The 27,141-nt window shown below is 49.3% G+C and overlaps 1 protein-coding gene across 6 annotated transcripts; it reads left to right on the plus strand.

Moving 5' to 3' along the window:
- The first annotated feature begins 27 nt into the window (after nucleotides 1–27).
- Nucleotides 28–27,070, plus strand: ELMOD3 (ELMO domain containing 3). 6 transcript variants are annotated; one of them, XM_045808818.2, is made up of 13 exons: nucleotides 28–238; nucleotides 856–1,029; nucleotides 2,241–2,526; nucleotides 6,734–6,811; nucleotides 7,275–7,344; nucleotides 11,138–11,206; nucleotides 12,183–12,274; nucleotides 13,666–13,789; nucleotides 14,059–14,181; nucleotides 17,216–17,346; nucleotides 25,152–25,228; nucleotides 25,500–25,627; nucleotides 26,039–27,070. In XM_045808818.2, the coding sequence occupies exons 3-13, from the start codon at nucleotides 2,473–2,475 to the stop codon at nucleotides 26,296–26,298; spliced, it is 1,206 nt and encodes a 401-aa protein (XP_045664774.2). In that variant the 5' UTR covers nucleotides 28–238; nucleotides 856–1,029; nucleotides 2,241–2,472; the 3' UTR covers nucleotides 26,299–27,070. The 6 variants fall into 6 exon arrangements, with proteins under 6 accessions (XP_045664774.2, XP_045664773.2, XP_045664775.2 ...); XM_045808817.2 differs by having other exon boundaries at nucleotides 856–921; XM_045808819.2 differs by having other exon boundaries at nucleotides 856–921; nucleotides 26,136–27,070.
- The last annotated feature ends 71 nt before the right edge of the window (nucleotides 27,071–27,141 follow it).

A 27,141-nucleotide genomic window follows, 5' to 3' on the forward strand; every position in this document is an offset into this window, starting at 1 on the left:
GGGGACGCGGTGCGCACGCGCGGGGAGGCGCGGCCGGCGGCCTGACCCGACGCCACGACTCGGGAGTTGTGGGCCGCGGCCGGGAACCCCCGGCTCTGTGGAGCAGGCGTGGGTGGAGATGGTCGCCCCGGGCCGAGACGAGGCCGGGAGCTGCAAGGCTGAGAGAGAATCCCGCCCGGGACCCAGGAGGCCTGGGTTCTGGTCTGCGCTCTGCCGTGGGCTCGCCCAATGACCCGAGGCAAGTTGCTTACCTGTTTTCCGCACCAACTGGTGAGGAGGTTTCCGCCGGAACCCACACAGCCCCAGGCTGGCGGGGTACCTTGATGGAGTGAGATCCCTGCTGAGATCCGCGCGTCCCAGCCGGCGAGCACCCGGCCCTGTGCCCCCCCCCCCCCCCCGGCCACTCGCTTTGCGGCGCCCGCCTGGGATGGCGTTGCCTGCCGCGGGGGCCTGGCGGCGCCCCCGAGCCTCTGCCTGAGTCCCCATGGCACCTGCCCTCCGCGGGGGCAGTGAGGGGTCGGGGAGCCGCCCAGCGACAAGTCTGATGAAAGGATCAGAGAAGGACTGTCAGACCTATGTGGGCATTTGTATTTCAAGTATGGGCCCAGTGTCTGGATTAAATACCTATTCAGAGAGTTGAAGCTCCAGCAAGAAGTTTGAAAATCATACCCCTTGATGTAACTCCTTGCCTAAATTGGGTGTACCATACTTAATTTTAAAAGCACCCATCCTTATGGGAAGGCCTTTTCTTAGGGCCCAACTATAAGGAACTTGCCTAATGGTGGGAGTGACTTCATAACTTCCATTACTGGCTTATTTGATGGGAGTTTTTGCTCTTTTCTTTCTCTGCTATAGGTAACTGTATCTGTAACTGTCCCTGTTGAGTCCCCAGAGCTCCAGCCGGAACTGAGGCACTAGCAGGTGTGTAAAGCTGGGCATGCTTCTGTGCTGCCTGATGCGTTTCACACACAGAAACAGGAGAGGCTTCCTGAGACCACTCCTACCATCCCTGCCTGTCACCTTCCCAAGGTTGGCTGTGTGGTGTTTTGTTATATGGTGCCATGGAGGTCAAGGAGGAGGGAAAGGAAAGGGAACCAGATGCTGAGGCTCCAGAGGACACAGTGAGGGAGAGCTAGTTCCTGAGGTACCATGACCAAGGAGCACTGTCCTCCCCACTGAATTACAGGAACCCAAATGTCCAGCCCAAGAGCCGGGAAGTATTCCCATTCTGGGGGCTAGGAATCAGTGCATCATGACAAAGATTCCAGTTTGTTACTGGCAGCCAGTTCTTAGGGAGTCCAGATCATGTTCCCACAGTGGGGGCCTGACCTCAAAGAGGGGCCCTTCCCTCCCTCCTTCCTGAGTTATCCAGGTCTGTGAAATATGACCATCAGTTGTGTGGGGGCCATCTGCCGACTTACGATCCAGACTGTTGTTGTAACAGGCATCCCTGTTGTACAGTTCCTCCATGATAAGTTACGGGTCTGTCCAGCCCTCTTCCCAAGGTGGGCTCGTGAGATGACTGTCTTAGAGTTAGCCAAACTGGCTCAACAGCTGTGACATGTGCAATACTGGTGTTCACCGGGGAAGGCTAGGCAATGCGCTGCATTTTGATTTTCTGTCGTGGGAACCGGGCCTAGTGTTATAAGCCCCCAGACCCAGCCTGTGTCTGAGACCTAAGCAAAGCCTGAGCACTTCAGCTAAAACCACCCACCAGGATGTCACGCAATAGCTTCATCCCTTTGATAAGATGCCTGCAGATCCCAGTGACTTCATCGTGGGAACCAGACCTCGCCACTTAACAGTGGTGCTGCTGCCTTCCGGACACTGAGAGTCCAACCCTCAGACTCTATAGCACCCCTTCTTTCTGTCCAGTGGCATGGAAAGTACGAGTTAGGCATTTGACTAAAGCAGCTGATGTAGTCAGAATAATTTTACAGCTGCTTAAAGATTTTTATTTATTTTTAAGATTTATGTATTTCTTTTGAGAGAGAGAGAGCGCGCACACGAGCGGGGGGAGGGGCAGAGGGAGGGAGAGAAGCAGACTCCCCGCTAAACATGGAGCCCGACTCGGCTGGGCACTCGATCTCACGAACCTGAGATCATGACCTGAGCGGGTTACTCAACCTCCTGAGCCACCCAGGTGCCCCTGCTGAAAGGTTTTTAAAGTCAGTTTTCCTTAACAGAGGTTTAACTGAATGATGAAACTAGGGTTTTTTTTTGTAATGTTTTTTCTACAGACTGGGACTTCAGAGACCTCAGGGACTTCTTTCGGTCCTCACGGAAACCTCCTAGCCTTGGTGATGGCACACGGGGACTGTTTACTTACTCTTAGTCTGAATGACTGCTGGGAAGGAAGGCAGACGTAGAGCAGCCGGGTCTCTGGCTCTCCCCACGCTTCTACTCTCAGACTTGATTGAACTCCTGTCTGAGCCCGAGGACGAAGCTCACTTGAACAAATGACTTTGAGTCATGAATGAAAACTCTTGCTCTTTCCATAACGAGAAAGAATTAAGAGACGGACAGGTAAGCAAGCACTTCTATTTGAGAAAAAAGGTGTTTGTTTGGGATATATTGTTATTAGTAATAACACAAGATAGATCAAGAGAATGTAGAACTTTAGAAATGTTTTGGGAAAACCCTCATTATAATGCTCTTTGTAGGAGAAGCTTCTATTCATACACCTCTGAGTCAATTGCCTTTGCTCGCAGCTTCTTTTCTTTTTTTTTCCTTTATTTTTTTATTTTTAAAGATTTTATTTATTTATTTGACAGAGGGAGACAGCGAGAGAGGGAGTATAAGCAAGGGGAGTGTGAGAGGGAGAAGCAGGCTTCCCGCTGAGCCGGGAGCCTGATGCGGGGCTCAATCCCAGGATGCTGGGATCATGACTTGAGCTGAAGGCAGACGCTTAACGGCTGAGCCACCCAGGCGCCCCTCTTTTTTTTTTTTTTTAAAGATTTTATTTATTTATTTGAGAGCGAGAGCACGCGCGAGCGCATGAGCGCACACACAGGATGGGGGAGGGGCAGAGGGAGAGGGAGATGGAGAAGCAGACTCCCAGGACCCCAAGTCATGACCGAAGCCAGAGGCAGCTGCTTAATCGATTGAGCCACACAGGCACCCCCCCCTTTTTTTAAGTTTATTCATTTAAGTAATCTCTACACCCAATGTGGGGCTCAAACTCACAACCCCGAGATCAAGAGTCACATGTTCTTCTGACAGAGCTGGCCAGGTGCTGCACTGGTAGCTTATTTTCTGAGTGGGTCATGGGATTTTGTTTTGGATTTGCTTGGGTGAGAGGAGAATGTCAATGAGGAATCCCTAAAGATATTTGTAATTTATCAGTTTGGCCTGTTTACCTTACTGACCCTTGTCAAACACATGCTTTGGCTCAATTAGCCTCAGGACTCTGGGTCCAGTGTGATGTGTCTTTGTGTGAGCCCGGCAGCTAACCCTGCCTTCCTTACCCTTCTCCCTACGTGGTCCAGAAGTGATCTTAATGGAGTTCGTGGGACAAAGCCTTTGCTTTGCGAGTCCAGGGAGGTTTTCTTCACTGTACTAAGACAGGTGAACTGTTCTTCCAGAGAGAAGTCTTCGGCCACTGGAGGGGACTGAATTGGAGAGGGAAAGGAAGGATGGAATGAATCCTGAGGGCACAGACCCCTGCAGGGAGTTGTTCAGCATAGTGAATCATCAGAATTTTTGAGAACATATTTTGTGCCTCATACTGTGCTAATTGGGTGTCAGAAATAGAAAAGAAGTGATAAAAAAAAGATTCTTCCACTCAAAGCCGCAGGGTCTGATTTAAAGACAGGCTGCGTTGGGGGAAGTGAAAACTCCAGGGCCATTTTGATTGATGGTGCAGTTTCAGCACACTCACAAAAGAGAAGTGGAGTCACAAGACTTATTACTTAAAGATCCCAGAAATGTGGCAGGGGTGAGTGTGTGGAGGGGGCAGTGAGCCAAGGTAGGGGCAGTCCTCAGTCCCAGATCACGAGCAAGCACAAGATAGGGAGCAGAGTAGCAAGCACCCCTTTTATTTACAAGGGGGAGGTCACTAGCTTTTCTCAGACTCAACTCTAAGTGATTATTTTAAAAGGTGTCCCGGGGAAAGCAAGGCAGGAACTCATAGCAGGAATCCTAAGCTCAGGTGCTTATCTGAATGTCCACGTTCTGGCTCTGAACAGGGTTGTCGTACTCTAAAACCTAGGAAGCAACTCCGAATAGCTGTTTTCTCATCACGTGGGCCTCTTGCAGAGAGACTTGTGCTCCCCGCAGAAGGGTTGGCTGTAGGCCTGAGAGAAGTGGAGAGACCCTTGCAGCCCCAGTGGGGAAAGCAGGCCACCTTGGGGAGGCGGAAGGGGTGGCAGTAGGGGCGTCTTCTGGAGGAAAACCACATGACCCAAGGGATGAAGGTGAGAGGAGCGGCAGCAAGTGTGTTCACTGGACTGAAGTGGGAAATAGTCGTGAGGAGGCATCACGAGGCCAGCGATGGAGGGCTTTGCTCGGCTGTGCTGTGTTCAGGCATCCATTCTTGTGTCCTGGTCATAAAGAAATCAAAGCTCTGGGGTGCCTGGGTAGCGCAGTCATTAAGCATCTGCCTTCGGCTCAGGGCGTGATCCCGGCGTTCCGGGATTGAGTCCCACATCGGGCTCCTCCGCTGGGAGCCTGCTTCTTCCTCTCCCACTCCCCTGCTGTGTTCCCTCTCTCGCTGGCTGTCTCTCTGTCACATAAATAAATAAAATCTTAAAAAAAAGAAATCAAAGCTCTGTTTAAGGAGTAGTAGTTGGCAGAAATGTGTGGGAGGGATTAGACTAACAGGATAACCTGGGATTCTGGGGCCTTGATGTAGCCCTGATTTTTTAATTTATTTTCTTTTAATTAGTTTTTTTCTCTTATTTATTTTATTTTATTTTTAAAGATTTATTTGTCAGATAGAGAGCAAGAAAGTGAGAACACAGCCAGGGGGAAGGGGCAGAGGGAGAAGCAGGCTCCCCGCTGAGCAGGGAGCTTGATGCGGGACTCGATCCCAGGACCCCGGGATCATGACCTGAACCTAAGGCCCACACTTAACCCACTGAGCCACCCAGGTGCCCCTTCTCTTATTTATTTTAGAGAAAATAATACATTCACATGGTTCAGAATCCAAAAAGTAGGGGACATGTACCTAGAGTGAAAAAACCGCCTTCTCCTCTTGTCGCCCAGCCACCCAGTTTTCTTCTGGAGGCAAAATCACTGCTTCCTTGGGTATGAGTCTGAAAATAGTCTTGGCGGAGACGGGCAAATATGTTTGTGTGTTTTCTAAAAATGTAAATGGTAACATAGTGTATAAACTCTGCCCTTTGCTTTTTCCACTTAACGCATCATGTGGGTTGTTCCAAATTGTCCATAAAACACTTTCTTATTCTTCTTTATGGCTAGATTGGAGCTCATGGAGTTAATATGCTTTTATTTGTGGAATTAGTCCATTAGTGGGCATTCGGGGTTTTTCTAGCCTTTTGCTATGACAAACATTGCTACCACGAATGATGCTGTAAGATGTCCTTTTGCACACGGATGAGTATATCTGTTGGCTAAATGCCTGGACGGCAGTTGCAGGCCAAAGTGGACAAAGCCTGTACGATTTTGTCAGGTATTGTAAGCTGTAGAGGTGGGAACAATCTGCCCTTCCGTGTGTTACAGCACTTGGCTTTCTAGCAACACAGCGTGTTATCACACTTTTGAAATTTGCTCCTATGATACGTGACAAATATTGTCTCAGACTAGTTTTATTTAACATGTCTCTCATTAGGAGTAGGGTTGGCTGGAGGAGATAATGCTTAGTGAAATAAGTCAAGCAGAGAAAGACAACTATCATATGATTTCTCTCATCTATGGAACATAAGAACTAGAATGATCAGTAGGGGAAGAAAGGGATAAAGAAAGGGGGGGTAATCAGAAGGGGGAATGAAACATGAAAGACTATGGACTATGAGAAACAAACTGAGGGCTACAGAGGGGAGGGGGGTGGGGGAATGGGATAGACCGGTGATGGGTAGTAAGGAGGGCACGTATTGCATGGTGCACTGGGTGTTATACACAACTAATGAATCATCGAGCCTTACATCGAAAACCGGGGATGTACTGTATGGTGACTAACATAATATAATAAAAAATCATTATTAATAAAAAAAAAAAAAAGGAGTAGGGTTGGGCATTTTTGGTTTGTTTCAGAGCAGTGCGTGTTTCCTTTTCTGTAAGCTGTCCATATCCACGCCCAGTTTTCTGCTGGGTTGGGTTTCTTTTCCTGACTGACTTGTAGGATATTTTTTTAACCTATTAGGAAAATTAGTCCTGTATTGATAATCTGAGTTGCAAAAGTTAGTCAAGTGGTTTTGTTTGGTTTGCTTTTTTTTTAAGTTGGTCAAGTGGTTTTTTAAAGCTCTCATGGGCAAAGGTTTAGCTGAACAGAAAGGCCAAAAGTGAGGAAACTGCCTCCCTAAACTTTACTTTCTCAGAGTTCTGAAACCTTTCACAGAGCCAAGAAATCTGAGATAACATTAACTAAGCTTTTTGCAGTTTCTCTTAAGACGAGATTAAGCAGAAGTTTTCCCTTACAATATTCCTTACGGTTAAGTTCTAGGGAGTTCATCCATCGTTGTGTGTGTGGTATTGGGAAAAGGGGTGACATTTAAGCTGTCAGCTCTGGAGGGCTGATATGTGCCCAAGAAGCTGACCCTGCTTTGTCTTGCAGGTTGAAAGTGTGTGTGCTACATATCCTTCACCATATGACAAGGACACCGGTGCTCTTCGGGCTCTCAGAGGAATTCCTGTACGTGTCACCCGCACCCCAGTACCTCCCGCCCATACAAGCTTTTGTTGCGTGCTGCTCTGTGGGGCCAGGCACGGGGGACTTAGGACAGCAGAGACCCTGCCTCCAGGAGACTCTTGGGGGCAGAGTTGTGGGGCACGAACTTGCAAAACAGCCTCTAGCTAGGAAGATAATTGCTGCAGCGAAGCAGGGTATGAAGTGCAGTGGGAATACCAGGGGCACACCCCAGTCTCAACCGAGTTGTGTGCACTTTTGTTTCTTCTTCAAGGAGAGCATATGCTTGTCCCCACGTCACCCAACTTGTACATCAGAGCTGGAGTTTTCCATGTTCGTCTCTTTAAGATTGGCTTTAATCAGCCAGCCTTCTGACGTCTCATTCTGAGGACATTCTGTACCGCGGGAGGGGCATGGGGGTGGGAGGGTGTGAACTCACCCTCACACTAAAGGTCGGCTGCACATGCAGATCTCAGAGTTGAAGAACCGTGGTGTCCTCCGGGCCCTGACAGCAGAAGCGAATGGATGGGAGCCAGCTGGTAAGGTCCCCTTCAGGGCCCTTGGAGCCTGGGTGGGACCCAAATCAGAGCTCCCCGTGGTCTACTTTTCATCATTTGAATTTCTCTCAGTACTGTCCTATAGAATTTTACAGATTTATCATTCTTCAAGGAGAATTAGAGTCAACACTGGATTAGAAGTCAAAAGACTTGAGTCATAATCTAGCGCTGCACGCGGCTTATTATGCACCTTGGGCGATCATGTCGTCTCCATGTCTGCTGTGGGGATAACAATGCCTTCTCTAGCCTCAAAGGGCTATTGTGATGATGAAACGAGACAGTGTATATGAAAAGGCTTTGAAAAAGCATCCTGTTTTATCTGCTTTACGTGATCCTTTCACATACTGTACTTAAAGCTCGTTTCACTTGCTGATTTCCGACACAGAAAGGCCCACTCAGCAGGTGAGAAACACCAGTTCTGGAGTCCCTCACCTCCAGTTTAAGTCCTGCCTCTCTCACCCCGCAGCTATAGGACCTTGAGCAAGTTTCTTAACCTTCTAACCCTTACTTACTTCATCTATAAACAGAAGGTGTGTCAGAACCTGTGTGATGGGAATTGTGTAAGGATTACATGAGCCAAGGTCGAGTGTTTAGCACATGGACTGTAAACCTGTGCCACATATTTTTAATCATATTAAACAATTACAGTTTTCTTCCAGATTGCTCTCAGCTCATTTAAATTGATAGGCTTATGAGGCACCTGGCTGGCTCAGTCGGTGGAACATACAACTCTTGGGTTGTGAGTTCAAGCCCCATGTTTGAAATAACTTTAAAAAAATAAAATCTTTTAAATGGGCACCTGGGTGGCTCAGTCAGTTAAGTGTCTGCCTTCGGCTCATGTTATGATCTCAGGGTCCTGGGATCAAGCCCTGCACCAGACTCCCAGCTCAGTGGGGAGTCTGCTTCTCCCTCTCCCTCTTCCCCTCCCCCCTGCTTGAGCTCTCCCCCTCCTCAAATAAAATCTTTAAAAATAAATAAATAAATGGAGTTCCTGGGTGGCGTAGTGGGTTGAGCGTTGGACTCTGGTTTCTGCTCAGGTTGTAATCTCAGGGTCGTGAGATCTGGCCCACATTGGGCTCTGTGCTCTACACAGAGTCTGCTTAAGACTGTCTTTCCCTCTCCCCTCAAATAAATAAATGTTTAAAAAAATAAAATAGGTAGATAGGTAGGTAGATAGATGGACAGGCTTACTAACTCAGTGATACTGTTTCCCAAATGGATAAGTGGAAGAGAGCCCAAATAAAGGAGGCAGTTGAAAAAGGAAGAGAGGTAGAGAACGGGGCTAACGTGAGCTGCATTCACTGTCCTGAAGATCTGTTTTTTGCCTCCATTTGTTTCTGTTGGGGGAAATTAGTATTTATATCAGGATCATCTTCAGATGAGGAGGAGTCTCCCTGGTTCCAAGAGGAAAGGAACTTTCTGTTGACTAAGCCACAGTCACAGCAGATTCCCAGGTGCTGGTGAGGTTTCTGCTCCTAGCTCACAGCCTTCCCCTGAGTCGTTTGTAGGTGAAGGGTTGAGGGCCACCTGGGTGGCTCAGTTAAGTGGCCAGCTCTGGATTTCGGCTCAGGTCATGATCTCAGGGTCATGAGATCGAGCTCCGCATCAGGCTCTGCGCTCAGCAGGGAGTCTGCTTGAGATTCCTCTGTCCCTCTCCCTCTGCTCCCTCCCCCACTCAGGCGCTCATTCTCTCTCTAATGAATGAATGAATAAATAAATAAATAAAACTCTAAAAAAGAAAAGAAGGGCGCCTGCTTGGCCCATTCAGTTAAGCATCTGATTTCAGCTCAGGTCATGATCTCAGCGTCCTGGGATCAAGTTCCGCAAGGGGCTCTGGGCTCAGCAGGGAGTCTACTTCTCTTTCTCCCTCTGCCCCTCCCCGCCACTGTGGGCTCGCTCTCTCTTTCTCTCTCAAAAAAAAAAAAAAAAAAAAAAATTGACCAAGTTGCTTGAAATGAGGACCTGCAGGGTGAAGAGTCCACGAAGCCGGGCGTCAGTGAGGGTGATGGGTGATGCAGCCCTCGTCAGCACCATAACGAGCAGTCCCTACTGCCACTCCTCTGTTCCCTCCTTTTCATCTCCCAGGGTGCAGCATGCTGGAAGAAAGTTTTATTTTCTTCACACCCAAGGCCCAGCAGTCTGTATCCTGGTGAAGTTATCTAGCTTGGAAGCCCTCGGGCTCTGAGTCTCAGTCCACCTCAGACTGGGGCTGGCAAGATTGAATTTCCCAGAAGTCCAGACCCGTGTCACCTGCTGCCACTACCCACTGCCCTGCTGGACCCGAACCCAGGACTGTGTCAGTGACACTAGCTAACACGCACTGAACACTGACCTTTGGGTCATATACCGTCTTCCCCGCCCAGAAGCTGAAGAGTTGCATCATCCTTCAGCAGTCCCACGAGTGATGACTCGGGGTTAAGTACCTTGCCCACGGAAGCGCAGCTGCGGAGCGAGGACAGGAAGTGCTTGCTAGCAGCTGGGCTCCAGTTCTATGGCTTACCAGCAGCTTTCTCTGCCTCAGTTTCTGTGTGTTTTGAGTTTCTGGTAGTATTGTATTTATTTTATTTTATTTTATTTTATTTTATTTTATTATTTATTTTATTTACAACTATACTTTCAGAACACTTCATTGCCCTGAGATATCCTCAGTCAAGACTGCATGGCCAAAAGGAGCTGCCCTCTCTCACTCTTACCACTGGGGCTGGAGGCTGGAAGGGTCATGATTTGGGGTCTTGGACTGAAGTGTCTCTGTTTTCTCCATGTTGTGTTGATTTCCTCGCTAGCAAATGGGAAAAGCCAGCAAGAGGACGCGCCGCCAGCAGTCTGGGTTAGAGTGACAGCTGTGGTTTGGAAAAAGGGCTATGTGGTGGCAACAGAGAACCTAACTTGCTGCTTTTTCTCTCCTGCTCCGCCCCCCCCATTTCCGGTGCTTTCATTCATTCAGCAGACATTCATTGAACACCTATCCCGTGTCGGGCACCACACTAGGTTCTGGAGAACACTATCCTCATGTAGCTCCCAGTGTAGCGGGAGAGACAGCCACGACACTGAGTGACCCTGGGTGTCAGGGGCTCACTGGCTCCCTCTGCAGACTTAATGAAGTCAGGGAAGGCGCCTGGCTGAGGGTGGTGTCAGAGTTCACTGGAGGTCGAGGAGGAACAACAGCAAGGGGGGGGGGGACCAGAAGGTGCAGATTCCTGGGGTGACTGCAGGGGGAGAGCCTTCGGAGCAAAGGCACAGAAGGTGGAGGGGCTGAGGAAGTGCAGGACTTCTGGATGCCCTAGGACACAACTACTGGTGGAAGAAAGATCCAAACTGTGAAAGTGTTTAGATGCTGTGAAGAGTTTGGGTTTTATCTGAAGAGTTATGGAGAATCCCTGGAGGGTTTCCAGCAGGGGATTGACATCAGATCTGCCTTTTTTTTTTTTTTAATTAGTTAATTTATTTGTCAGAGAGAGAGAGCACAAGCAGGTAGAGCGGCAGGCAGGGCCGGTAGAACAGGCAGAGGGAGAAGCAGGCTCCTTGCTGAGCAGGGAGCCCGAAGCGGGACTCAGTCCCAGGACCCTGGGATCATGACCTGAGCCAAAGGCAGGCGCTTAACCGCCTGAGCCCCCCAGGTGTCCCCAGATATGCCTTTTCAAATGCTCTCTCCGGCAGCTGTGTGGAGAGGGTATCTGAGGGCAGTGGGACCCAAGGTGGGCAGGCAAGGCTGGGGCTGCAGCAGCGAGCCAGATGTCCCTAGGTCTCAGAGGGTCTCCTTTTCTCACCGTTGCAGTTGTGAGTGCCGAGGTGCTCAGAGCCCGAGAAGAATGGGAAGCTGTGGACAACATCCAGACAGAGACAGGTAACCGCAGGAGTGGCGCTGTCTCCACATGGCCCAGCTGCTAGTAAAGGCACCATCCACGTGTGGCTGTTGCTTCTGTGACCCTGGGATTGGGAGACAGAATTCCTGAGAGTTCCCATTTTACCTCCCTGACATAGAATAAAATATCTTTCCAAATCCAAAGATGATGACATTCCACCTCTGGAGGAAATGGGAATGAATGCCACCTACTCAGACCTGAGAGAAGACAGGGAGGACCTTGGTCAGGGTCCTCTTGTGCAGGGTGATGAGGTTGGGCAGAGATGGAGGCAGACAGCCAGGGTGCCTGCCTAAGGGTACACAGGTGGTTCACCAGACAAGAAAGTCTCTGAGATAGGGGCTGAAGCCATCTGCTGGAAGCTTCGAGGGCTGGGTAAAAATTGTCCCACTTCCTTTTCTGACAGGTTTGGACGGAGCTATAGGAGGGTAGAGCTCGGACCTATATCTAGCTTGAGCTCTACTTGAGCTCCTGGAAAGTCATCACAGTGGACTGTGTCAGTCATCCCCGACATTGCTAACTGCTAAGTTCACTCTCTGTGGACTGTACCGGAGGAGGGAGAGGGGGTCATTCATATACAGGGTGTGAGAAAGGGCAAAGTGGAAGTGAGGAAAGGCCCCTAGACAGACCCCAGCGTGCTCCTACGTGGGTACCTACTCCAGGCAGTGACTCGCCTCGTCACAGATGAGTGGAATGGGACCGCCGGCAGGGCAGGTCTGTCCCTACTCACTGCAGAGGTCTGCCTAGCAAGCCTGTGAACGGCCCGGTCTAAGAAGGGACCTGGCCCAGCAGATAATGCCAGCCCCTTAAAAGAGGATTGGTTTTAGCTGTAGATATCTGATGTCTGCCACTGAAAGCCAGTGTTTGGCTTAGAGGTAACAAACAGAGTGCCCTCAGTCAATGTTTGCTGACCGAATGACTACCGTTATAAATCTGAGAGTGTCTTCCCTTTTACCACAGGGAGCCAGGCCAGCGCGGACCAGCCTGGGCAGCTGATCTCCTTCAGCGAGGCTCTGCAGCATTTCCAGACTGTGGACCTCTCTTCCTTCAAGGTATGAAAGTAGTCTCCTTCATCCCAGGAGCCAGGTTTCTATCCCACCAGCTTAGGGCACTGGGCAAGCAAGATGGAAGCTTCCAGTTAAAGAAGCTACCTCACCTAAGAAATCTTGGAGCACAGAATCAGGGGTGGCCAAGGACCCAGGCTTCATGCAGGACCCCAGTGGCCTTCTTGGGACTGTGTCCCCAGAGCTTTTGTGACCCTGCCATACACAGGTCTGTGTAGCTGCTCCCTCCTCTTCCCTCTTAGGGATGGGGAGGTCTGGAAGAAAATGCTAGATAGTTCCTTAGGGAAGCAAGGCATTTTGTCTAGAAAGCTGAGTAATTCATGGCTATTGTAGGAAGATCTTCCATTCCCTCAGGGAACCAGAAGTTATTTGGAAATTTTTAAAATATGTGGGGTTAGAAAAAGAAGAAACATTGAGGAGAATAAAAGCTAATGGGTTTTCTGGAGCATCTTGAGTGACTAAGAGTAGTTTGAGAAGATTGTGATTTCAGATCTTCAACCTAAAACCTGGTTCAAGAGACGCCTCAAAGTCAAGAATCAGGTTGGTTTATGGGACACAGAGGGCCAGAAGCTACCAAAATCAAAATATTCTAAGACCTGCGGCAGTGGCCCTTGAGCAGCAACTCAGCATGACCTGGTTTAGGAGGTACCCTTGTGGTATAGACAGAATGCTCCGGCAACCCCTCATGTATCCAGCTCCAAAAGTCCCCCCTAAACGCCCTCCTCGCTGGCTCTCTCACCCTGGAAGTCGAGAGGACTGCTAGGCTGTATCATTCATGCCCTTTGCAGAGAGAGACGGACGTACAAAAGGTAAAGCAGCCCTGCTGGGAAACCTGGCCTGGCTTTGTCAGACCAAAGTGGGGGTCCCCATGCCCACTGTCGCTGGTGGTCAATGCAATAGTAGCTCTGGGGAAGCCCAAAGGAGCAAATGCAGACAACGGGCTAATAATGCCTATACTTGGGGACATCTCTTTTCTTTCTTTTTTTTTTTTTTAAGATTTTATTTGTTTATTAGAGAGCAGGATTCGGGGGGTGTTGCAGAGGAAGAGGGAGAAGCAGACTCCCCGCTGAGCAGGGAGCCGGATGTGGGGCTTGATCCCAGGACCCCCAGATCATGACCTGAGCCGAAGGCCGACACTTAACCACCTGAGCCACCCAGGTGCCCCGGGGACATCCCTTTTCTACTTGTAATAATCTCGGGAGCCCGAAGAGCCTGTCTCTGGAGATGGGGCAGGTGCTTCACAGCTCCTGCCCCTTCCCTGGCCCAGATGCCAGCCAGTTAGTTGGGGAGCTACTTCCTTCTGCAAGAACAGTCCCTGGACTGATCCTTAGAGCAGGTGAACCCAGCCCTCTGCCCATTGCCTGCAACTTCCTCCCCAGAAAAGAATCCAGCCAACTATTCGAAGGACAGGGCTCGCTGCCCTCCGGCACTGCCTCTTCGGGCCTCCGAAGCTCCACCAGGGCCTCCGAGAAGAAAGGGACTTGGTCCTGACCATTGCTCAGTGTGAGTGCACAGGTGCTGCCACGAGGCAGGGCTGCACATGTGGTCAAGCAGAGAGCACTGTTTGCCCACCTGTTGCTGAGGCGAAGCCAGAGGTCTTGCATGTACCGTGTGGGCAGGGACAGCGGGTGCTACAGGGTGAAAATGTGGGAGGACACAGTCTCTTGAGGACAGTCCGGATCGATCTTGTCTGAACCATTCTCTGAGAAACACTAAGTCCTCCCCTGAGGGGCACGCAGTCCAACAGAGAGTGGGGGTCTGTTTTCGGGCAGGTGGCCTGGATAGCCAAGACCCAGTGCATGGCCGAGTCCTCCAGACCATCTACAGGAAGCTGACTGGCTCCAAGTTTGACTGTGCCCTCCACGGAGACCACTGGGAAGATCTGGGCTTTCAGGGTAAGAGCCAAGAATGGTTCATCTTCTTTTCCTTGGCCCTTGAATCCAGGACTAGAGTGAGAGCCCAGATAGTCCTCTTCCTGTCACGCCAGCACCCTGAGGCCGGATATCGGGGAGGAGGGTGCAGGAAATGCAGAGGCCCTGAGGTGAGCATGCTCACTGTGCTTGAGAAATAGCAAGGAGTGTGGCTGAAGGGGAAAGGTCTCTTGTGGCCTAACAAGCCATTGCCAGACATTTACTCTAAGAGAGAGGGAAAGCATCAGAGTGATAGGATTTGGACTCTGGGTTTTTCTTTTTCCTCTTTCCTTTTAACTCGGATGAAAATTTTGCTTTATACTATTTTGTTTTTTGAGTGAAGCAAAATGATTTCAGCTGGTTTTGGATTATGCTACTCTTTTTTCCAAATCATATCGAGTTACATTTATATGGAATAGGAAAATGCCGTCATTTAAAAAGGAAATTTTATGTACCCATAATTAATTGGTCCCTTGGTATTGACAACATGTTTAAGTCCCTTTATCCTCCCTCATCTATAATATAATTGTCTCATTTTCCTCCATGTGCAATGAGAATCATGTCAGTGTTACGATTTTTGTTTCAACCATCAAACAATTTAGAAAACTCAAGAGGAGGAGCAAAGTCTCCTGTATTTACCCATATGCTTACTCTTTCCACTGCTCTGTTTTCCTTTTTTGATATTCCAAGATTTCTTCTTTCATCATTTCCTTTCATTTTCAAGAACTTCCTTTAACCATTTTCTAAAGTAGGTCTGCCGGTGTTACATTCTCTTAGTTTCCCTTCATATGAGAAAGTCTTGATTTCCCCTTCATTCCTCAAGGATCGTTTCTCTGGACAGAGAATTCCAGGTTGACAGCTCTTTTCTTGCAGCACTTGCAAACTGTGCTACTTGCTTCTGGCCTCCATGAGAAAGCTACTGTCACTTGCATTCTTTCTCCCTGAGAGGTAAGGAGTTGTTTCTCCCTCTCTGCTTTCAAGATCTTTTATAGTTAGGAGGAGTTGGAGTGTGTTGTGTCTTAGTGTGGATTTCTTTGGGTTTACCCTGTTGGGTTTGCTCAGCTTCCTGAATCTGTAGGTTTATGTCTTTTGCCAAATATGGTCCATTTTCAGCCATTATTACTTCAAGTACCTTTTTTCCTTAATTCCAGTGTAGCTCACATGCAATGTTATATTAGTTTCAGGCGAATAATATAGTGATTCGGTAATTCCATACCTCACCTAGTGCTCATGAAGATAAGTGTACTCTTAGCCCTTCACCTATTCACCCATGCCCCACCCGCCTCTGCTCTGATAGCCATCTGTTCTCTATAGTTAAGAATCAGGTTTTTTGTTTGTCTCTTTTTTTTTCTTTGTTCATTTGTTTTGTTCCTTAAATTCCACATAAGTGAATACTTCAAGTACTTTTCTCAACCCCATATTTTCTCTTCTTTGGGACTCTGATGACACAGATGCTAGATCTTCTGTGCCGTTCCACAGGTGAGAGGCTATGTTCATTTCTTTGGATCTCTGTTCTGTAACTCAGAGCTCCAAGGCTCTGCTAATTTTGTTTTGATTGTTTTTTCTCTCTCTGATGTTCAACAGATTAGATAATTTCTGTTGTTCCATCTTCAGTTTCACCGATTCTTTCCTCTGTTGTGTCTATTCTGCTGTTGAGCCTATCCAGTGAGTTTTTAATTTTAGTTATATTTTTTGGTTGTAAGTTTTTTATTTGGTTGTTTATACCTGACTATTCTTTACTGAGACTTTCTATTTTTTCATTTTTTTCAAACTGTGTAATGGTTTATCAAAGGCATTTTTATGACAACTGCCGTAGTAGTTTTCTATTGTTGCTGCAACAAACTACCACAGATTTAGTGGCTTGAAACACCACAAACTTACTAAAGTTAATTTATTTATTCAAGTCATCCCTACACCCAACATGGGGCTCAAGCTCACAACCCTGTGATCAAGAGTCGCATGCTCTTCCGACGGAGCCAGCCAGGTGCCCCACAACACAAACTTATTATCTTATAGCTCCGTAGCTCGGGAGTCCGCACAGGTCTCACTGGGGTAAGATCAGTGTGGCAGCAGGGCTGCATTCCTTTTTGGAGACTCCAGGAAAGACTCTATTTCCTGACCTTTTCCGCCTTCTAGAGGCCACCTCCACTTCTCCTCCTTCAGAGCCAGGAACATTGCATCCTCCTGAGCCTGGTTCTGTCTTCCCTTTCTCTGATTCTGTGCTTCTATCTCCTTCTCTCACTTTTAAGGGCTCTTCTGATTACCTTGGGCCCACCCAGAGAATGCAGGATAATCTCCCTATCTGCCAATTGGCAACCTTAATTCTGTCTCTGATCTTACTTTCCCCTTGCCATGCAAGAGAATATACTCCTGGGTTCTAGGGATTCAGACAAGTACATCTTTGGAGGGGCCATTATTCTGCTCATAACTGCGGCTTTAAAAACCTTGTCAGATAATTCCAACATCTGTGTTATCTCAGTGTTCCTATCTATTAAGTATCTTTTCTCATTCAAATTAAGATTTTCCTAGTTCTTGATGTAACAAATGATTTTTTTATTGTATTCTGGACATTTGGGGTACTGTGTAATGACACCCTGGATCTGCTGTAAATCTTTTATTTTAGCAGGCTTCCTCTGATGCCAAGCCAGTGGGGGAAGGAGGGTGTCACCTCATTACTCCTGGGCAGGAGTAGAAATTTATGTACCCCATTTGGCCTCCGCTGGTTCCACTGGCTAAGAGGGGCACAGGAGCCTCATTACGTGACTCATTACAGGAGTAGACTCCACATCACATGGAGACTCCACTGACATCATAAGGGTGGGGGCTCAGTCCCAGCTCCCCAGTTTGCTGATACTACCTTGGCAAAGCTAAGGAGCACCTTGTTACAGTCAGGCAGGGGTGGAAGTCCAGGCTCCCCACTTGGCCTGACAAAGGTAGCCAAGCCCTTGGAGCTCATGGGAGGAGGGACTTCATTTGGGATTGCTCACCATCACCTTTCAGTTCCTCATCTCGGTTACAGGAGCGAATCCAGCCACAGACCTGAGAGGAGCAGGCTTCCTTGCCCTCCTACACCTGCTGTACCTGGTGATGGACTCAAAGACTTTGCTGATGGCCCAGGAGATTTTCCGCCTGTCTCGTCACCATATCCAGGTGGGGCTTTGCTGGGAAGCCAGAGGAGAGGGCTGTGGAGCCATTGTGGGTGTAGGGTGGTCCTGAGCAACCAGGAGGGCCTCACGTGGGCTGTCTCTAGTTGCTCAGGGCTCTCAGGACAACTGAGGCAAACCAGGACCAGGCTTCCCCCATTAGCCTGACCTGCACTCGAATCTGAGCTCCACCACTCGTTAGCGTGTATCTCAAGCAAGTGCCTCAACTCCACAGAGCCTTGGTTTTTTCATCTGTAGAATGGAAATCATGGACACTTCAGCTGGACAATTAGGAAAATTAAATGAGATGTGTACAAAGGCACTAGGCATAGCTGTGATGTTAATGTGTCAACTCACTGTCCTCCCTGAGGACATCCCTTGAACAGCACCAGGAGGAGAGTTAGCCTGTATGTGCCCCAGAGGAGGAGATCTTTCTATGAGGGTCAAGGGACACATGGTCTTACTGACAGGCCAGAAGTGGCTCCTGTAGCCTTCGGACTGTCCAAGCCTTCTCCGGGGTTGGGTTTAATGGTTTTCCTAGGTGGTAAAAGGTGGCAGTCACCCCATTTTAGAAAACAAATTGGACCCGTTTCCTGCCATTCACCTCTGCCACTTGCATGGGACCTGGAATTCATCCACTAAACAAATTTCTCTTCAGCATCCCCTCTGCTAGATATCGTGCTTAGTGCTTGGGATACATCAGTGAACAAAGATCCTTCTAGCAAAGAAGACTAGGCAGTGAACCTAACACATAAATAAATAATAGAGTATGTTCAAAGGTGATAAGTGCTAAGGAGAAAAAACAAGTAGGGTAAGATTAGGAGAATGTGGGGAGTATTTTATGGGGTGCTCAGGGTAGCTCTCACAAGAGGGTGGGAGGTAAACCAGACCTCGAAGGAGTTGAAGATGTTGGCCCCATTGGCATCTGGGGGAGAGCATTCCACGCAGAGGGAGCAGCTAGAGCAAAGGTCCTGAGGAAGGCATGTGTCCAGCACGTAAAGGGGTAGCAGGGAACCAGCTGGAACAGGAGCCCAGGAAAGCAGTCAGAAGGGAGATCCTACGGCTCGCAGGGACCAGATGGCAGAGGGCCTGGTAGGCTGAGATAAGGACTTCTAATTTTATTCTGAATGAAGTGAGGGGTGTCGCAGCCTATAGCATGTGAGCCAGTCTAACGTTTGTAATGTATCCTGTCAGCTGCTAGGTTGAGAACAGTCTGTAGTGAGGGCTTTTATAATTAAGTCAGAGATGGTGGTATGAAGTGGTCAGATTCTGGATGTAGAATCTTGAGCGTATGGGCTTAAGAAAGTAGAGCCAATTGGGGTGTCTGGCTGGCTCAGTTGGAAGAGCATGAGATTTCTGGTCTTGGGGTCGTGAGTTCAAACCCCACATTGGGGGTAGAGTTTACTTTAAAAAAGAAAAGAAAAGAAAAAGAAAGAAAAGAAAGCAGTCAGCATATTTTTCTGATGGATTGATGATGGGTGTGAGAAAAGAGATTTTTAGTCTGAAAGTAACTGGAAAGATGAGTGGCCATCAACTGAAATGGGAAAGAAAGAGCAAGTTTGGGGGGTTCGGTTTGCCATACAAGTTATCCATTGAGGTTGTGCATTTGGGGCAAGAACACCACAGAAGTGATGTGCCCTTCCTTCTCAGTGCCTCAGCTCCAACCTGCTTACTCCTGGGACGGTTGGCCTGGGTGACGTCTGCCGGGTTTCTCCACTGTAGTTATTGTTTTTCCCTTTGTAATTAATAACTATGTTGGGGAAGATACTCTGAGACTGTGCAAATATTCTGTTTTTCCTCAAACTTTGTTCTAATGGTAGTTTTCTGTTCCCCTCATTCCTCTCACATTTATTAACTGGAAGAATTCCGACTCTCTGTGTTATTCTATCTATTCATTCATTCAGTTGCTTTTTATATCAGTGTGGGCTCCCGCATATTTATTTTATTCTGTGGGTTATAACCCAGTAGTATTGTCACTCATTTTGTTGCTGACATTGTTTCAGCTTTGGCCATTTTAGGACCTCCTTCGGGTCGGCAGCTGTGACCTTTCGTATGCCCTGTTTGTTTGTTTTAATAAAGATTTTATTTATTTGAGAGAGAGATAGTAAGAAAGAGCATGAGCGGGGAAGGGGGGGAGAGGGAGAAGCAGGCTCTCTGCTGAGCAGGGAGCCCGATGCGGGACTCGGTCCCAGGACTCTAGGATCATGACCTGAGCTGAAGGCAGACGCTTAACTGAGCCACCCGGGTGCCCCCCTCCCCCCGTTATGTCCTGTTTTGAGCACTTTTTGGCTTTCTGGACACCAGAAGATGCTCTAGGCCGTGTGATGTAGTTCTCACCATGCCCGTTTCTTCTTCTGTAACATGGGAAAATAATTCCAACCCTGCAGAATTAATCAGTGCTGGAGGTAAAGTATGTGAGGTGCCAAGCGCATTAGTCATTCAGTGAGTGTCGGTTATCAAGGTAACTTTTGATTTCCAAGAGTAGTTTTACTCTTGGAAATACAGCACACACACGCGTACCCGTGCAACACAACCATTAGTAAGGTAGATGCCTTTTTAATTTTTAATTTATTAATGTGTGTGTGTGTGTGTGTGTGTGTGTATCTTAGGTGGATCCGTTTTTTAGTCCAAAAGTTCTTGAATAATCATACAGTTCCTGCCACTGGGGCAATTTTTCATTTCTAATGTCTACTCAGTATCTCTGTATCTTTTTGGGGAAAGCAGCTATTAAATCTTAAGGCTTGGGGCGCCTGCGTGGCTCATTCAGTTAATCATCTAACTCTTGGTTTCAGCTCAGGTCGTGATCTCGGGGTCATGAGATGAGCCCTCTGTCAGGCTCTGCGCTCAGCATGGAGTCTGCTAGTCCCTCTCCCTCTGCCCCTCTCCTCACTCATGCTTTCTCACTCTCTCTAAAATAAATAAATAAAATCTTCAAAGAAAATTTAAAATAAAAATAAATCTTAAGGCTTCACTTATGCCTGTCTATTCCAGGAAACACTGGAGGAGGCAAGAGCGGAACTTCATGAGTATCTGGTCCTGAGATATATCGGGTCCCCACAAGTTGAGGATGTGGGCATTTTCTGTGGTCTTCATGATGCAGGGAGGTAATTTCTGGGTGAAGTTTGAGAACTGTACCTGTTAGCTTACGCAGTGATGCAGGCTCTCACAGCAATACTGCTTCGTCCTAACAGACTCCCAGAGGTTGAGGAGTACCGCAGCAATCTGGCCCCTTATTTTATTTTATTTTATCTTATTTTATTTATTTTTTATTTTATTTTTTTAAAGACTTTATTTATTTATTTATTTGAGAGAGAGAGAGAACATGAGCGTGAATGGGGGAGGGGGGGAGAGAGAGTAGCAGACTCCCCACTGAACACAAAGCCCTATATGGGGCTTGATCCCAGGACCCTGGGATTGTGACTTGAGCTGAAGTCAGACGCTTACCCAGCTGAACCCCCCCAGGCGCCCCCAGCCCTTCATTTTAGCTGGAGGCCCAGAGAAAGGAAATGACTTGCCGAAGGTCCCACAGCTAATCAGTATTACCTATAGGTCATCTCTGACCTCAGTATCTCCCTTCTTGTAACCTGTAAAGGCTCTCTTATAAGAGCTTCCTGCAGAAATATGGAAGCCAGGGTAGAGGGTTATTGCCAGCTCAGAATTCCTCATTTGAATGAGGGGAGGGAGCAGGCCGTTCAGGTATCTGTGGGAGAAGCATCCCAGACAGAGGGGACAGCAGGATGAGACGAAAGACTGGGAGCTTGGTTGGCAAGGACCCAGACTGACCAGTTTGACCAGTCTGTTTCTCTGTGGGATTTACTGGGGATTTATGTGTACTCCCTGACAATATGCGTGTCTGACAATAAGATGGAAGAGCAGCTTAACCTAATAAAGTAAGAGGGCTGGCGCAGGCTTCAGAAGGCTGGACGCTAGTTCCATCTGCACTGTTATTATGGAGCTATGATTTGAGACAAGCCACTTAACCTCTGCGGGCCTTAGTTTGGCCTAAACAATTCCAAGGTCCCTTCCAGATTCGTTGTATAATTCCTTGAACTGTAAGCAATTCCAAGGTTTTAAAGTAACCCTTGACCTCAAGCCCTTATGAATCTTGAAAACACCATTTTCCAGGAGGCATGTGTGAGATCAGAGGAGCAGCTGGGGGACACAGCCCTGCCCGCAACCAGTCCTGTTGTCTCCTAAGGGGAGAACTAAAGTTCCAGGTACCCATGGTACATCCTGCTAAAGGGGAACTGGCCAAAAAATACAAGTCCTGGGGGCGGGGTGGGGGGAGGGGGTAGTCTCCCAGAATCCTGGCAGGTGGGAGTGCTTAGCCCGCGCCATGCTGGGGAGTGGAGCCGTTACACAGACACAGGTGCAGGGCACATCGGGCTACTTGCTGGCAGGCGAGGCAGCAGCTTATAATCGTGCTTAGTCACACACGCACTTCTGTAGCCTTCTGTGCAGTTTCCATCCATTGTTTCATTTGACCAGCATGACAGGCCGGAGAAGAGGTGGGGCAGCGATGATCCTTGTAAATGCATTTTCCAGCAAAGGAATGTGAGGGTCAGAGAGGTAAAGCTAGTAAGTGGTGAAGCTGGGCCTGGGACCTGCCTCCCGACAGCTGACCCAGCCGTGGGCTCCTTACAGCAGCAGCTGTCAGCCAGCAACCCACTTCAGAGTCCCCTGGGGGGAGGCAGATGCCCAGGCCCCTCCCCAGAACTACAGGGTTGAGTCTCCAGGGACGGGGCCATGTCAGCAGTCCCCACAAAAGATGACCCAGTCTTCCTCGATTCAGGATTCAAAGATGGTTAAGCCCGAATGTGAGGGATGAAGAGAAATGGAAGCTTAAAACGGTCCAGGTCTGGTGTCCTCTGCTGTCCCTCAGTCAGTTTCCGGGCGGTATTTCAGCTCCAGGAAACACTCTTCTGGGCCAAGGGAACTGCTGGAGAAAAGGAGACCTTTAGATCTGAATGCTTTTTAATAAGTGGGCTTGGTAAGAATGTTCCTGAGAGTGAGTGAACACTGGGTTTAGATTATGTTAATTATGTTGCTACCATATTCTTGTTCCCATATTTATTTTTAGACTGAGAAAAGGCAAGGGGGGGCAATCTTATACAAGGATGTGGTAGATAGGCAGTACGTGGAGGCCTAAATGCGTGGCCGCCTACCTCAGCCACTCATGTCAAGGCAAGGACAACGATCGTGAGCAGTTTTCGCACCTCCTCGGGCCGGCACTGTGCTTCGTACTTTGACATGTGATCTAAATTACTTCCAGCAGTAACTCTGGGAGTGGGTCCCGGGAGTGGGTCCCGGGATAGGTAGTAGAAAATGTGAACTGTAGGCAGTAAAACCTATCTCGTAGAGTGTTTGCGATGTTAGTGACTTGACTCCTCCCAGCATGGCACGTGTGTCAGGGTCCCCAGGACCACCCCCGGTTCAATGATGCGCTGGAAGAACTCACAGGACTTGGCCTATAGTTGTACGCACGGCTATGATTTAGTTCAGCAGAAGCAAAACCAGCAGAGGGAAGGAAGGCATGGGACAAAGCCACAGGAAATCGGGCATGGGCTTTCTTCCGAGAGTCCTCTCCTGGTGGAATCGCACGGGACACGCTTAATTCCCCCAGCATCGAATTGTGCAGCACAGAAACATTGCCAGCCACGGGAGCTCACTAGAGAGAGAGTCAGTCCCCAAGGTTTTTATGGGAAGGCAGGAAGGGGCCTTCTCAAAAGGGAAGTGCAGACACTGTCTGTGTAGCACATACCAAAGTGCCAGAATCACAGAGAAAAAGCAGATATTCAGCATAAACCATATTGTTTGTACAAACAGCTTAGGCACATGAGTCATCCTGAGGGAATGGTGGGACCCCTCCCCAAATCCAGGTGCCAACCAGGGGCCACCCTTGCAAGCAGGCCTCTCTAAGGACAGCAGTCTCAGGCCTGGTGTGTTAACTCTTTTCTGCACAGCACTCAAAGGTACTTCCTTCATGGTTTTAAGAAATGGGAAAGCTAAGTCTCATAGAGTTCCGGCGGCCTTCCTAAGGATACAAAGCCAGTAGGTGGCCAGGCTGAGATCTGGAACCCAGATGTCATGGAAGACGCAAGAAAAATCTTTGTGGAGCCAGAAGACCCTGGACAGTTCAGTGCTGTCAGATAGAACTTTCTACAATGAAGGGAATGTATCTTATCAGCACCGTTTGATACAGTAGCTACTGAGCCCATGTGGCTGTTGAGCACTTGATACGGCTAATAGGACTAAAGACCTAGGGTTTTTTTCAACTAAGGAGTTGAATTTTAAATTTTAATTGATTTTTTAAAAAAAGATTTTATTTATTTATTTATTTATTTATTTATTTGAGAGAGAACACAAGCTGGGGCGGGGGAAAGGGGCAGAGGCAGAGGGAGAAGCAGACTCCCCACTGAGTAGGAAGCCTGATATGGGGCTCCATCCCAGGACCCTGAGATCATGAACTGAGCTGAAGGCAGATGCTTCGCCGACTGAGCCACCTAGGCGTCCCGATATTGTTTAATTTTTAAGTAATTTAAACTTAAGTGGTTCTGTGTGGCTGCTTGCTGTCACAGTGGACAGCACAGCTCTGCATCATACTGTAACAGCTTTTTCTTCTCAGGGAAGCCGATGGGCTCTTGTTCTAACTAATGAGTGCACTGATCTGTGGGTCCCCCTCAGTGGGTGTCCTTGGGTATGTGCAACAGTGGAAACTAACACGTTATACTTGGAAATGCCCTGGGAAAAGCCCCTTTTCATTTTCTTAGTTTTTTGTTATTAAAGAATAGGAGGGATGGGCCCCTGGGTGGCTCAGTGGGTTTAGCGTCCGACTCTTAGTCTCAGCTCAAGTCTTGATCTCAGGGTCATGAGTTCAAGCCCTGCATTGGGCTCCACACTGGACATGGAGTCTACAGGAAAGGAAAGGGAAGGGAAGGGAAGGGAAGGGAAGGGAAGGGAAGGGAAGGAAGGAAGGAAGAAAAAAGAAAGAAAGAAAGAAAGAAAGAAAGAAAGAAAGAAAGAAAGAAAGAAAGAAAGAAAGAAAGAAAGAAAGAAAGAAAAGAAAGAGAGAGAGAGAAAGAAAGAAAGAAAGAAAGAAAGAAAGAAAGAAAGAAAGAAAGAAAAGGAGCTTGCCCCTCCAAAAATAAAGCATTAAAGTGGATCCTGCAGCGGATTCTGAGGCCTCTCCTGGGGCAGCAGCCCCACTGAACCCCCTGCTGCTCCGTCTTTGACCCACAAAGACTTTTACTGACAAATGGGGCGTACCAGCAAGTCAGGCTGACTTTCTGCCTGCTTTCTACCTCTGCCATCTCTACTTTTGAAAGAAGTGCTTATGAGCAGTCAAATAAGACGCCTAGAAAAGGGAGGAAGAGCTTGTAGGAACCTGTACGGTTAGATACCTGAGTCTCACCCCTCCTGTGTTCACCCTGACCCCAGGGGGTGGTGTGGTCCTTGGGCAGCACCATGGTAGGTCTGGTGAATGAAGGCCAAGGAGAGCCCATGGGTCGGGATGGCGAAGAGGCTGGAGAGCTGGCACAGGGGTTATGCCCTCCAGCTTTGGAGGGAATTATCCTCAGTTGGAGTCCTGGTTCCGCACCTCAGGAAGCTCATTTCAGGACACTGCGTCCCAGCCTCCTCATCTGTGAAATGGGAGGATTATTGTGAAAGTCAGGTGTGAGCATCAGCAATGTCAGTTGTCGCCTCCGAGCTGTGGCCGTGGCTGCTGCCAGCTGGTCTTGCTGCGTTGTGGATGCCGGCCCGGAAGTCAAGGGCCTGGGCTGCCACTGACCCATCTTGCCTGCTCCATTCTAGCAATTCCCCTTCTGTTTGATGTCCGTGAATATCACCCGCATCGCAATCCAGGCATTGAGGGAGGAGTGCCTCTCCAGGTGAGTCCCCGCTCTGCTCACCACCCCCCCACCCCGGGCTGCCAGCTGGCTGACTCTGGTTCCCTCCCGCCCCCGCCCCATTCTCCCAGCTCTCTCTGGGAACCTGCAGCTCCCAGGGAGCCAGCACACACCCCCGTGCACCAGTCTCCCAACCTGCCTTGGAGGTGAAGGCTGTCTGGGGAATGGCACCCTGGGGGGAGTCGGGCTGGAGGAGACACCCAGCTGTCAGCCTTTGTCCGCTGCTGAGCGCACCACCCTCCTCGTGCTGTAGGGAGTGTAACCGGCAGCAAAAGGTGATCCCAGTGGTGAACAGCTTCTACGCCGCCACCTTCCTCCGCCTCGCACACGTCTGGAGGACACAGCAGAAGACCATCGCTGACTCTGGCTTTGTCCTCAAAGGTGTGCTCTTTCTTCTTGGAGAGGCCCGAACTCCCTAGCATCCCCAGGTTCACGGACCCCAGGGTGGTTGCTAGACTGGTTTGGGCTGCAGTTCCCTTCTGCCTTTACCCCTCCCCCCCACCTCACGCTGTCTCAAGTTCCAGCTTCTCAAAGTCTCCCATCCGCCCACCCCTTGGAGCCTGCTAGCCCTCCTTTCTCTGCCACCCCTCCTCCCTTTCTGGCCTCAGACCGAGAGTGGTCCTATTTTCTGAATCAAAAGCTGGGTCCAGCAGTTGGACTGACCATCCCAAGTTGAGACTGGCCTGGTCAAGGTGAAGGTGTGGTTGCCGTGGCTTTCTCTATCTGCTTCCTCAGCCTCCCTCTCTGGTGAGCTCTCCACCTTAGAAGACTCCTTCTTCCTTCTCCCCACAGGCTCTGGGTTGGGGGTGCTCCCTAGAGCCGCTGGGCCCGGACTGGCGTGCAGTCCAGAGGCCCCTCAAGCCGTTTGTTCTGCTGTCCCCTGTCGCAGACTTGGAGGTGTTGGCCAAGAAGAGCCCCAGGCGGCTGCTCAAGACCCTGGAAATCTACCTGGCTGGGGTGACAAAGGGACAGGCCTCGCTGTTGGGAGCACAGAAGGGCTCTGGGCCTCAAGCCCCTCACTCCAAGGATCTCACCTTCACAGGCGTGTGTGACCTGCCACCACATTCATCCGAAGGCACGTGGCTGATCTGAGCAGCCCAAGGCTGACAGCCTTAAAGGCTGGGCCAGAGGGGCATTGGGAAGGCGCATGGCGCATTGCGCCCAGCGTACCCTGGCTGGGCCTGGTCGGGGAAGCTAAGGACCCTCACCCACGTGAGACGTTAGGGATAGTTAGCCCCACCCCACTCCCCTCAGCCCCGCCTCCAGAGCAAGAATTTGCCATAATTGGAGTTGAGCTAGCTGAGAGTTGGTTTCCAGGCAATCTCAACGAGCAGGTGGATCATGAGATGGGAGGACCTTGCCTGGATATTCCCCGTATCCCCACGCTGAAAGATATCCCCACGCAGAGGCGCCAGAATTCTGACTCGCTGGGCAGCTGGGCTTTCAGGCCGCGGATGTCCACAGGACAGGGACCCTGTAGCTAGAATTTGAAGGGAGAAGGTAGCCGTCGCAGCAGCCAACAGGGGGCAGCATGAACCAGAGCAAGAGGCCTTCTCTCCCAGGCTGGTAGCCGGGCCCCCTCTGGGGTTTCTGGTCTGGACTTATCCCACCCTCCCCTCTCCCCATCCTCAGCCCCGCTGTTTATGACACAGAACTGGATTTCCGATAGGCGTCTCCATTGCTGCCCATCCCGACTGCCCACCAGCTGGGCACCCCCACCCTGCGGAGGTGTGCGGTTCCCATCAGGGCTGGTTTTCTGGCCTGGTTGAAGGAAGGAGGAAATTCACTCAGCAGCAGTTTTTGAATAAAAAGAATTGTTCTAGGCCAAGGGCCCCAAGTGTTTCCCTCCAAGACAAGCCTTGCACCTTCCTGTGGCCCTGTTGTTCCAGGGCCTG

The sequence above is a fragment of the Ursus americanus genome, chromosome 7, assembly GCF_024610735.1.
Source record: "Ursus americanus isolate L20-20 chromosome 7, mUrsAme1.1.p, whole genome shotgun sequence".
NCBI classification, from domain to species: domain Eukaryota; kingdom Metazoa; phylum Chordata; class Mammalia; order Carnivora; family Ursidae; genus Ursus; species Ursus americanus.

Coding starts and splice junctions, on each gene's coding strand:
- ELMOD3 (XM_045808818.2), top strand. CDS start 2,473: ATGAATGAAAACTCTTGCTCTTTCCATAACGAGAAAGAATTAAGAGAC. Junction 2,527..6,733: donor AAGAATTAAGAGACGGACAG/GTAAGCAAGCAC, acceptor TTTGTCTTGCAG/GTTGAAAGTGTGTGTGCTAC. Junction 7,345..11,137: donor GAATGGATGGGAGCCAGCTG/GTAAGGTCCCCT, acceptor TCACCGTTGCAG/TTGTGAGTGCCGAGGTGCTC.